Source organism: Geospiza fortis, unplaced genomic scaffold (genome assembly GCF_000277835.1).
Source record: "Geospiza fortis unplaced genomic scaffold, GeoFor_1.0 scaffold172, whole genome shotgun sequence".
Lineage (NCBI taxonomy): Eukaryota > Metazoa > Chordata > Aves > Passeriformes > Thraupidae > Geospiza > Geospiza fortis.
In genome coordinates, this window is record NW_005054309.1 from 10916200 (window position 1) to 10927988 (window position 11789).

Below are 11789 nucleotides of genomic sequence, written 5' to 3' on the forward strand. Positions count from 1 at the left end.
ATATTTAAACTATACATGTTTAAGCTATATATAAAAAGTTTATTATATTGTTTTATATATAATGATATAATATAATAAACTTGAAACATAATAATTTTAATTAAATAGTTATTTAAAGCATATTAAAGCTTATATGAAATTATAGGGGTCCATCCCTTCCCAGTAATGAGAATTAAGACCTGTGGGATGACAAATTCTGGAGTTCTGTCACGCTGAACGTTTATTGTAAAGGTGGACATGGAAAAATGGACACTGGGCTGCTACAAAAACGGAATTTGGTGGGTGCTGGCAGACCAGTTGACTGCAGGTGTGTTTTGCTTGCTCCAGGACTACCAGACCAACGACAACGACCAGGCTGTGGTGGAGATCTGCATCACCCGGATCACCACGGCCATCAGGGAGACTGCCTCCATCGAGAGGCACGGCAGGGCCCTGGTGGCTCTCTGGGAGTCCTGCCTGGAGCACAACCTGACGCCCTCTGGCAAGGATGAGGATGCCCCACATGCCAAAATTGCATCTGACATCATGAGCTGTATCCTGCAGGTAGAGCTGGGCTGGGAGCAGCAGTGCTGTGCTCTCGGTGCCGATGGTTTTGGTTTTACTTTTTAAAATGCTTTGGTAACTCTTCTTTTTGGGTGCTTGTGAGTGGTGATGTTTAAAACTCAGAGCTTGGAGAACTGCACTGTTCTGATTCCTCCTCTCTTGAAATCATTGAGGTAACTCATAGAAATATGAGATGGAAGGACCTCAAAGCCCATCCAGTGTCACCCCTGCCATGGCGGGGACACCTCCCACTGTCCCAGGTGCTCCAAGCCCTGTCCAGCCTGGCCTTGGGCACTGCCAGGGATCCAGGGGCAGCCACAGCTGCGTTCTGGAAGTACATTTGCTGCTCCCTAAAGCAGAGCTTTTATTGGCAAGTTCCTTTGCATTAAAACAAAGAGCTATAAACTGAGGTTTTCCAGCAGATGTGGGGGACAGTTGGAACAATAATGAATATCTGCCAGCTGGGCTGGATCTCAGGCAGGTCTCTGTTGATATCAGCAGCAGGGAGGTCCCCAAGGTTTGCAAACATCACTGGATCACTTTATTGAAATCTGCTCTTCATTGTCACCTCCACATCTTCTGAGTGTGCCTTCCTGCCCTGATGTTTATCATGGAACAAATGAAACCTTTCTCCTTCCCTCTGAATTCAAATCTTTTCTTAACTAAGGATTTTATCTTTATTGTAAGGGGTGGGAAAAAAAATAATTGTTCTTTGGAATTTTCTTAGATCTTTTAAATCCTAGTCAAAGAGCCAAGCCTTATCTTCCCATTCTTTGTGTGGAGTAGCAGAGCAATAACTTGGAGCAGCATTTGGCTCCTGCTCCATGGTGTCTCAGCCAAACATAACAAGGCATTATGTTGATTTAAACATGCTGCTGCAGAAAGCTGCATTTATTTGAAGGGCTTTTCTCATTAAAGATGCAGCTTTTGGTCATATGGCAGCTGCCAGAATGATCTGTCTTGACACCAAGGGGTGGCTGCAGTCCCTTCTTCCTCAGGGGTCTCTGGGAGGGAATGTCCACTGCTTGGCAAGTCTCTGCTCCAAGGGAAAATCCTCAGAGTCACTCAGGCTCTGTGGAATAACAGATTTGGGGTTTCTCAGTCTAAATTTATTCTAATCAGGGCTACTCCAGAATGAAAATCCAGAAAATCTGCTCTGTCTTCCTTCGCACTGTTCTGCTGCTGTCTCAAACATCTGGGTTCCAGGTTTGCCTGGGATTTCAGCTGCTAATTAGACATAATCACACTGCAGGATTATTTTCAGAAACAGGGGTGTGCTCTAGTTTCAAAGATCTGAGTGGAGAGGAGAGCACAGCACTGCTTAAGGAGGCTCCAGGGGGAATCTGGGTGCTCAGTGACGCACAAATGTGTCCTGCTGCTGTGGGAATTCAGCAGGTAATGGATGTGTGTGCTTTGTACACACAACTTTCTGTACAAATAAAAACAGAAAACCTTTCCTGACCTTGATTCCCAACCCCAGTGTACACTCAGGGACCCTGAGATTTCAGAAACTTGGAGCCATTTTAGGAAGAGGAGTTTGCACTCCTGAAAGATTTCAGTGTTCAGAGGAATTGGTGGAGGTGCCTAGAGCAGCTGTGGCTGCCCCTGGATCCCTGGAAGTGCCCAAGGCCAGGCTGGAACAACCTGGGACAGTGGGAGGTGTCCCTGCCATGGCAGGGGTGGCACTGGATGAGCTTTAAGGACTTTTCCAACCCAAACCCTTCTGGGATTCTGTGAGTTTAAATTAAAAAATGAAATCTTCATACTAAGTGATCAATACTAGAGCTACTACACTGTGAGCAAGTGTCCAGTGCACTTCCAGGGAGTGAGTGGCTGCTCCAAGGTGTTTCCTGTGCTTTGGGATGATGGATACAGCCTCTGTCTTCCCAGGGAGCACCAAACACAAAATGTCTCATTAGAAATGGCAGCATGTAGTTAGTGCACTTCATATCTTCTGTATTTTATTTATATTGATTTTCATTTATGCACCACATATTTTGTTACTGCTCTTCTGCTTCCTCTAGCAGAAGACAAAAATAGGACTATTCTTAACTTTTCCTGCTGTACTAGTTTTAAATTTCTGTATTTGCTCTTTCTTTGACTCTGCCTTCAGTGGTGGTACCAAAACATGACCTTTCTTGACAAATTTTTTTCTCTTTTCCCCCGTTACTTTGACTTTGGTTTCCCTACTTTGCCTAGCACTAGATTGTTACGTAAATCTTTTTTTTCTGTTTTTGCAGAATTACAACCGGCCTCCAGTGATGGCCTTGGCTGTGCCAGTGGCTGTGAAGTTCCTGCAGAGGGGCAACAAGGAGCTGTGCAGGAACATGTCCAGCTACCTGTCCTTGGCTGCCATTGCCAAGGCTGAGCTGCTGGCTGAGCACACAGAAACCATCGTCAGGAGTGTCCTGCAAGGTAGGTCCAGCCTGAGCTGGGGTTTAATCCAGGTGTGTGACCACATCAGGCTGTGCTAGGCAGGTACAGAGCCATGATCTTATAGAATCAATCAATCTTTAGGGGTGGGAAAGACTCCGGGATCAATCCAGCCATTCACCAAATCATATGAGCTGTATAAAGCAGACCTATGGAAATATCCATAAATGTATTAATCACACTCTAACAGACTTTCTCAAGGAATATGTGAATTTACTGCACCTCTGGAGGTTTTGGTATGGATTGGCTGACCCACAGGGCAGGAAATACATCTGTACTCGTTAATATTCCCTGCTAATGGACTCCAAATTATCAGCTCTGATATGAGGCACCAGCCATGGAGCTCTTATCCTTCCTCTTAGTGTCACTGGCAAGGCTCCAAAAGAGAAATGGGGATGAAATTAATCCCATTCTGTGGTGGAATAGTCAGATGGAAGATATAAAAGCTTTGTAGTGGTTCTTTCATTTTGCCTACGTTATTAGCTTTATATAGAGCAATGTTGCTAATCTCTTTACATTTTACTTTTTGTGGTTTAAAAAGCCAAAAATATTCATTCCTCTATAAAAGGAACTCCAGTTGAATTGGAGTAATAAAGTTCACGGTGTTTGTTGCAACACAGTGCTACTGCAGTGGTAAAATCAGTGTTCTCCTTCGAGTAGGGGTAGTAGCAGTAAGTAGCAATAACTAATTATTAAAAGAACATTGTTAGGAAGATGTTAAGCCCTCAAATTAAATGTGTGCATCCTGTATTTATTAATTTATAAATTAATTTATAAATGTAATTTTTTAAGACTTACTAATGTGCTAATGTTAGGCGTTGCCATCTGTACTCTGTGGGGTAGTAACAGAAATAGTGAATATATTCATGGTTTTGGGAAAAGGGATGCACACCACAAGGGAAGGTTTCAGCACGGCTGAGCCGTGTATTTATGTTCTTCCACCAGCAGATGTTGCTGTGGATATCAGGTTTGGGAATTCCAGCCTGGAAGGGGCGGCTCGGAACAGGCAAAATGATTTGTTTTGCGTGGTGACTTAATTACCCTGCACATAACTGGTGTGTGAGGCTGGGAACTGAGAGCTGCCCTGAGAGTGTTTGCTGAAGGGAGCAGGAGGCTTGGCTGCTGAGGATGGATTTCCAAGGCAGTTTCTGGAGACAAAGCCGTGTTGTGGGGCTGCACAGACGGGGCTCAGCCTCGTGGCACCAGGCTGAGCAAACTTTGGCCCCTTGCCTGCAAATGCTGGAGAGGAACTGGAGTTTTTCATTACTTGGGGCAACTCTTTGGCTGCACGAGGAGGTTCTTATCTCTTCAGCTAAAAAAGAGCTCTTTGGGAAGGGTTTGACTGCTGTGCCCCAGTGAGCGTGGGCTCTGAGCTCTGTGCTGACACGGCCCGTCAGCACCGGGGTCACACGGATTTATTCCCATTTATTCCCGGGGGGGCAGCAGCAGCTCTGCCCTGCAATCCGAGAGCCCCGTGGCTGCTCCACCTTCCAGGGCAGCTCAGGCATCCTGTGCTGCTGGGCTGTGGCTCAGCCTCGCTCCCCCATCTGTGTTGGCAGTCTAGGATTGCAGAGGGTTTTTTTTAATACTGGAGCCCAAATTGCCCCAAATGCTATTTCCTCCAAACTGCTCCAAAGGAAAGCGTAGTTGAGTGAGGAAGGAAGGAGAGAAGTGTGCTGGAGGAGGTGGGCTGTGCTGCTGGGCTGTGGGAGAGCTTTGCTGCTGCTGAGGGTGATGAAGGAAGAGCAGAGCACTCTGGAAAAGGGAAGTTTTCCAGCTGAGTCAGTGAGGATGGAAGGCCTGGCTTAGCCTTTGGTCTTCTGCCAAACCTGAGCTGAGACAGGAGAAGGCTTCTTCCAAGACAAAGCATTTCAGGTATGAGCTGCAGTAAGAGGAGCAGCCAGGAAGGATTTCTGGAGATCTTTTTGAGGATTTTCCTTTTCCTGCTGCATTTCAGGGACATTTGTTTTCACTTAATGGAGAGCACTGAACAGAGGGAGGATTTGAGAGTGGTTTTGCCCTTGCACAATGGTGGGACCCTGAGTGCTTTTGTAACTCTGAATATCTGGGTTTTGGCTGCCAGAGATGAACAGAGGTAATATTTCATTGTTCTCTAGCTAAGGTTATTTGCAGATATTACTTAGTGAGGGATTTTTGTCAAGTTTACTGCCAAGCATTTATAACGTAGATACATTTTCATTGCAGGGTAACAGGAGAAATCCCAGCAATCAGAGCAATTCTTTCCCCTTAAATAAGCAGTGCTGCCAAAACTTTGGAGCAGGTCGTATAACTTTAGGTATGAAGCACAACCCTCTTAAATGGCACAGGAAAGTGGAATTTACCTTTTTTTACTACTTTTGTATCTGGGCAGCAAGGATCTGTCATGGCCAGGAGGAAGTGTAGCAGCAACATGTCAAGAAATTTGTCAAAGTGTGTTCTTAGGACATCTGTGGAGAATGAAAGAGACAGGGAAACATGGGGATAGAGAAGAAGGATGGGCTGCTTCCAGTGGAAATAGGAATTGTTTGAATAAGACATTCCTCATGATAACTTCTTCAGAGGTTTCAACAGGTAGCAACTAATGGTTCTTGTTGTAAATGGTTACATACCCAGTGAGTAGGGTATTCATCATTCTCTGCTTGAGCTCTGTTTTCTACATGGAAATCATCAGCAGTTCCTTGGCTCTCTGCAGCTGCTGCTGTGCTCTGTATCCAGCCCTAGGCTTTCAGGGGATTTGGGATAAGTTTGTGCGAGAGAGAAGAGAATCACTGACACTGAGCAGCAATTCTATCTTGACAAACCCCCCGAGGACAGCAAATGAGTCCAAATGTACCTTAAAGCCTGGCCCCAGAGGGCCAGGACTGTGCATGGGGTCCCTGCTCCTCTGAGATGTTGCTATTGGTGTTTTCTGTATCAGCAGCTAAAACTGCATGGTTCAAAATGTGGAAAAAGCCCCACTTAGGGCTCGGTTCAGAATTTTGGTTTATGAGAAGAGTAGAGAGTTTTAGTCTAGTAAAGTATCTTTATTTACAAAACAACTTTACAAAAATAATTTCAATAAAATTATCACAAAGTCAATGTACAATATAATACAGCTGCATTTCCCCCCAATGTCACGTCACAGATTATGATGGGGAATATTATTTTTATATCAATCCATGGCATAAATAATGCTTTAAACAAGGAACTAGCTTTCTTAGAGCCTAGCCATTACTAACAAGGATTAATAGACAACACATTTCTTGATTTGGGTGGTTCCTCTGTAAAATTCACATTAACACTATAGGACCCAAGGACTGGAGGGACCCTGGAATGGTTTGGGTTGGAATGGACCTTAAAGCTTTTCCAGTGCCACTCCGTGCCCCTTCCACTGTCCCAGGCTGCTCCAAGCCCCAATGTCCAGCCTGGCCTTGGGCACTGCCAGGGATCCAGGGGCAGCCACAGCTGCTCTGTTTTGCACAGCCAGGTCAGATTTTCCTCAGCAGGGATGTTGGGAGCTCCATTTGGCTCCAGAATGTCCATGGTGACCCTCACTTTATACATCAGAGAACCCTGCACTGGAGAGACAGAGCTGCCTGACCCCAGGAACAGCTTTTCCAGTGCCAGTCCTTGCTGTGTGGCTGTGTTTTCAGGGTTTCTCCAGGACAGCAGGCAGAGATTGATCACATCTCCACAGTGCCTCCTTCTGTGAGCTTGCAGGGCTGCTGTTCCTTGGGAATTCCAGAGGCAGGGGCTGCTGCAGCTCTGGCTGTTGCAGTGTTGACGTTCAGCTCTGTGCAATCCATCCCTGTGCAGCCCCCAGCTTTAGGACACGTACTGGGCCCCTCCGTAGGGCAGCACCTCGGTGACCCCCCAGCCCACCACGTTGCCCCGGGTGCCACAGGTGTCCCCCGTGCTCTGGGCTGTCACCTCGGCGGGGCTGAGCACTCTGTCCCACAGGTTAAAGCCAGTCAGCTTCCCCGAGAAGGCCAGGGCTTCATCGAAGCCCCCTCCCACGCAGCAGCCGTTCTTCTCCTGGCCCAGCTGCAGGATGCCCCCGTCGGGGATGGTGTGAGCCCCAGCCACGTGCCAGGCGCTGGCTGCCAGCTCCCCCTGTGCCCACAGGGATGCAGATCCGTTCTCCGAGCTCCAGGAGCCGCACAGGTGGAGCCACTTGCCAGGAACCACTACGTTGGTGGCAGCCAGCTTGTGCTGGGCGCTGCCCACGGCGAGCACGGCCGAGGCCCGGCTCAGGTACAGCTGGATCTCGTAGGGGTTGAACCTGGTTCCGTAGGAGAAGACGATGGTTTTGTCCAAGGCCTCGGTCACCTTGAGCCAGATGCAGGCAGTGAAGGAGCTCAGGGCCATGCCAGAGGTCGGGTGCACGCTCCCAAAGATCTTCCTCGAGCGCATGGGGAACAGGATTGCGGTTTCACAGCCTGGAAGGGTTTAGAAGATTGTCAGGTAAACAAGAACTGGGTTATTTGTATGTGCACAGCACAGCTGGGACCTTTGGCATTGCACGGCATCATTATGGCTGGAAAAGACCTCTGTGATCACTGAGTTGTGGCTGCCCCATCCCTGGCAGTGTCCAAGGCCAGGCTGGACATTGAGCCTTGGAGCAGCCTGGGACAGGAAAAGGTGTCCCTGCCATGGCAGGTGGGATTGGAAGAAGATGATCTTTAAAGATCCCTTCATCCCAAATCATTCCCTAATTCTGTGAATTGCCACCCCAGCACTACTGTGTTCACCACTAAACCAGGCCCTCAAGTGCCACATCCACCCATTTTTGAGCTCTTCCAGGCAGACTGTCCCAATGATCAAGTGCTCACTTCCAGGCTTCCCAAAGGGAGCTGAGAGCTCAGCTCATCCAGTGGGATGCAGGAACCTACCCCAGGAGGATTGGAAGGAGCTGTCAGAGCAGATGGAGGAATTGCTGGACACTATGGCAAGGGACAATCCAGCTGCAGGAATCTCTGGGCTCTTCCCTGCCTGCACAGGGGGCACTGTACAGTCCTGGGACATCCAAAGGGTTAATGCAGCCTGTCTGCCCTGCTGCTTCCTTTGGGAAGCTCTGAATGGAGCACCAGCCCTGGGAGAGGGACTCTGTCAGCCCCTGGAATTGGGTAAATCTGCCAGGTAATTGGGCAACCCTCCCTCGGCGCCACTGAAGTGTTGTTTTATCCTCTAAGTCTGGAGTAGTGAAAATACCAGCGTTGTGCAGAGGGAAGGGGTCAGGGATCCCCTCAAACAGCAGGTTTGGCATTCCCAGGAGAGCAGGGAGGCTGTGCCTGGAGAAGGGAATTGCTGGGAGGCTGTGCCATGGATAATGGGCATCGGGGCACAGGAGCTGCTGAGAAGCAGAAAACGTTGGCAGGAACATGCTGAGATGGGCTTGCTTCCTTAATTTACATGACCCCCTTTCCTGGCCCTGCCTTTAGGATTTTTTGGTCAGGAGTTTTCATGGGCACTGGTTAAATGGCGGAAGTTATGAGACAACTGATACTTTTTAACCAGCTCCTTTCTCATGTCTAATTAATCAGTGTTGATAACAGAAATTAGATTAGTTAAAACCACGAACAAAAATTTATGCAACTTGGGAAAGCAACTGGTGATCAGTAAAGCCAAGACATTTCTGGTGGTTTCTGTGCTGCTCCCTGGGTTGCACCTAAGTTAATATCCAAGGTGACAGGAGGGAACAAGCAGCCCCTTCTCCAATTAAGCTGCTTCATTTCCTGTTTAAAGAAGCTGGAGGATCCGAAATGTCTAAAACGTGTGTGGAAATTTCTGCTCCGGGGAATGAAGGACTCTTTGTGCCCTCCAGGACTGAGCTGCTGTGGTATTTCATGGGCTGCTTCCCTCCAGCTTTGAGCAGATTTTACATCTCCCATTGACCCTTTTGAGAAGGAGTAGGGTCAGTGAGCAACTGCTGGGGATTCTCCTGAAAATGCTACTTAGGAGCACTATTGTGAAAAAGATTTTAATTAGCAGGCTTTCAGGCTCTATTATCAAAGCCTAAACAAAATTAAAACCAGCCTCAGTGAAGAACAAAAAAGTGTGATTAGAAAATCCCTCAAGAAGTATGGCTGGCAGTAAGTCAAGATGTGAAAAATTAAAGTCAGTTGCTAAAAATTCCCTTGGAAAAAAATCCAGAGAGATGCTCTGGAAGTACTTAAAACGTAGCCTTTAAATTTACAAGTGTGGTTGTTTTATGTAAAATCATGAGGGAACCAGTGGAAATAAACTGAATTTCCACCGATGATCCTCACTGCAGATCGAGTTTGTTGCTCTCACCTAGGGCAGAGTAGCTGCTGAGGCTGGCTGGGGGACAGGGAGATAAGGAACGAGACCATGCTCTCTGCAAGGTTTGTGTTTGGAGAAAAGAGGAATCTGCTCCAAGACCTCCTCCCACCACAAAGATTTCGGAGGTGGTGTGGTAAAGCAGTGGAAACAATTTACTTCTAAAGCTGTCTGCCCTGCATGAAGGGATGGGCTCAGGTTAGGCTGTAAAGGCTTTGATGTGAGCAATCCTGTGGCTTTTGTTGCCTTTGCTATAGCAATTATTGCTCCTCTCTGCTCCCTGATGTGAGAGTTCCCTCTGGAGATGCTGCACCCCTCCCTCCTAGGCACCCAGCCTGCGGGGGTAGATTTTGGGGGGGTTTAGGTGGCAATAACTTTTATTTGTGGAAAGCAGAGCCATTAACCAGCAGCTAGAAGCCTGGCAGTGACAGCTCACTGGTGGGCAGGGTGATTTCAGTGCAGTTTGTCTTGCACTCTGCACCCACATTTCAACAAATGAGGGGCTGCTCTGCCACACCCAAGCTGCTGCTGCTGCTTTTTTGGGTGTCTCCTTGCCCTGCACAGAAAAGCTGAGTTGGGATTTGAGGTATGAGCCCGCCTTTCTACAGCCACCCTACTGATCGGTGCAAATGTTTTGGAAAAGGGAAAATCCCCCAAACAAGAGCAGCACGGGTCACTGATTTCTCTGTGCCACTGGGAATATTCAGGGCAGAATATTCCCACTGGCACGCAGGGAATGTGCCCTCCCTGCCCTGGAAGCTGCTTGGCTGGCTGGCACAGCATGTCCAGCTCTTGGGCACCAGAGCTGGTGAGGAGATGCTCATGGAGGAGGAGGAAGGAGCGGGAACATGCAGGAGAACAGGACAGCTCCCTGACTGCTGCAAACACACAGGAGTCACCAGCTGGGAAGGCAAAAGGTGAGAGAACACAATCTGGGTGCCTAAACTACATTTACTGCTCTCTGACAATGGCTTTGATCTGGGAGAGCTGGGAGGAGGTGAGATCCTGGCTGGCTCTGCCCTGCACAAGGACTTTGATGAAACCTTTCTTTGATCCTACATTTGGAAATGCTCAGTACCTCTCTTTCCATGAGTTCTGGGGTTCCCCACTGTTATATTGCACTAATTCTTACACCCTCCTTCACACACAGCCTGTTCCAAGCTGCCCTGCTGCTCCTGGGGCTGCTTTGGAGCCGCTGCAGAAGGAGGTGCCCAGGAGGGGGTGTGTGGATCCCTGTTGCTGCATTAGGAGGTGCCCAGGAGGGGGTGTGTGGATCCCTGTTAGTTTGGGGCTCTCAGGCTGGCCTTACCTGCAGGCAGCAGGTGCTGGGCTGCCCATTGCTGTGATGCCCTCAGCTCAGCCCGGGTCTGCTGCAGCTCCTTCCACAGCGAGCTCAGGATGGGGCTGTCCCCTCTGCTGCCGTGCTGTTTGTCCTGCTGCAGGGCTGTTTGCTGTGCCTGCTCCTCGGCCCTGCGGTGCCAGGCGCTCTCCAGCCAGCCCAGCCTCGCCGACACGTTGTGGCTCAGCTGCAGGACGTGCTCCAGAACCTTCCCTTGCTCCGACTCCTGCAGCCTCCTGGCCTGCTCAGCCTGGTCCCTGCTCCTCAGCAGCACCTGCTCCATCTGGGACACCACGTGTGAGGTGACAGTGGCGACGGTGCCCGCCAGGGTGGTGGCCAGCTGGCTCAGCTCTGCCTTCAGGGTCTGCAGCTCCAGCCTGGGGAGCTCATCCAGAGCCTGCAGCATCATGTTCTCCTTCATCTGCGAGTTCTCCAGCATGATGAACAGCTTGTCCCACTTGCTGTGCTCCTGCTGGCAGTCGCACGAAGCAGCTGCAAGGGAACGTACAGATGTTGCTTTTCCTTGGGACCGAGTTTTACATGGCAGCGCTTGGCAAAACCTGGCTCTGTGCAAGGCTGTGTCCTCCAGACTGTCACAGAGTTGGGGCTCAGACTGGTTTGGGCAGGAAGGGACCTTACAGACAATCTGGTTCCACCCCCCTGCCGTGCTGGGGCCAGTGCCTTTCCCTCTGTAGCCGGACAGAACAGTGCAGGGGTGTGATTACAGAGATCCTAAACCTCTGGGACAGCAGCAGCCTTTTGCAGGAAAACCGGGAAATCAAGAGCCTAAAGCACAGCCCGAGGTGCCCCATCCAAGGGCTTTACCTTTACTGCCCGTAATTACCCACTGCTACGAGCACGAGCTTCTCCCTCTGGAAAAAGTAAATTATGTTTGCAGTAGTAACTCTTACAACAGCTAGGCAGCACCGAAGGCACTTCTGCACTTAAACTGAGTTTAAATTTACTCACCTTCCTCAGTCGCAGGGGCTGGACCTTCGATTTCATTATCCAGGTTCACGTACATGAGCTCGTAGTCATCGTCTTCATCCACCACGGAGCCAGAAACTCTGAAAGCACAGAGCAGCGTGAGCAGGGACAGGAGCTCTCGGGGCAGCATTCTCCTGGCGCTCCCGGGGCTGTGCGGGGGCTGCAGGAGCTGCAGCGGGGCCGGGGCTGTGCAGGAGCTGCAGGAGCT

General features: G+C 49.3%; 2 protein-coding genes across 2 annotated transcripts in view; one reads left to right on the forward strand and one right to left on the reverse strand.

Annotated features, from left to right (window-relative positions):
• Positions 1 to 11789, forward strand: part of VEPH1 (ventricular zone expressed PH domain containing 1) — a 50661-nt gene that overhangs the window by 1828 nt on the left and 37044 nt on the right. Inside the window, exons 3-4 of the mRNA XM_031055442.1 lie at positions 328 to 543; positions 2784 to 2958. Of these exons, the coding sequence (XP_030911302.1) occupies positions 328 to 543; positions 2784 to 2958 (391 nt within the window). The remainder of the gene's footprint in view (positions 1 to 327; positions 544 to 2783; positions 2959 to 11789) is intronic.
• On the reverse strand, positions 5979 to 11783 carry PTX3 (pentraxin 3). Its single transcript, XM_005419056.2, has 3 exons — positions 11564 to 11783; positions 10565 to 11086; positions 5979 to 7394 (listed from the first exon to the last, which is right to left on the reverse strand). Exons 1-3 carry the CDS (start codon positions 11709 to 11711, stop codon positions 6781 to 6783), a joined length of 1284 nt encoding a protein of 427 aa, XP_005419113.1. The 5' UTR covers positions 11712 to 11783; the 3' UTR covers positions 5979 to 6780.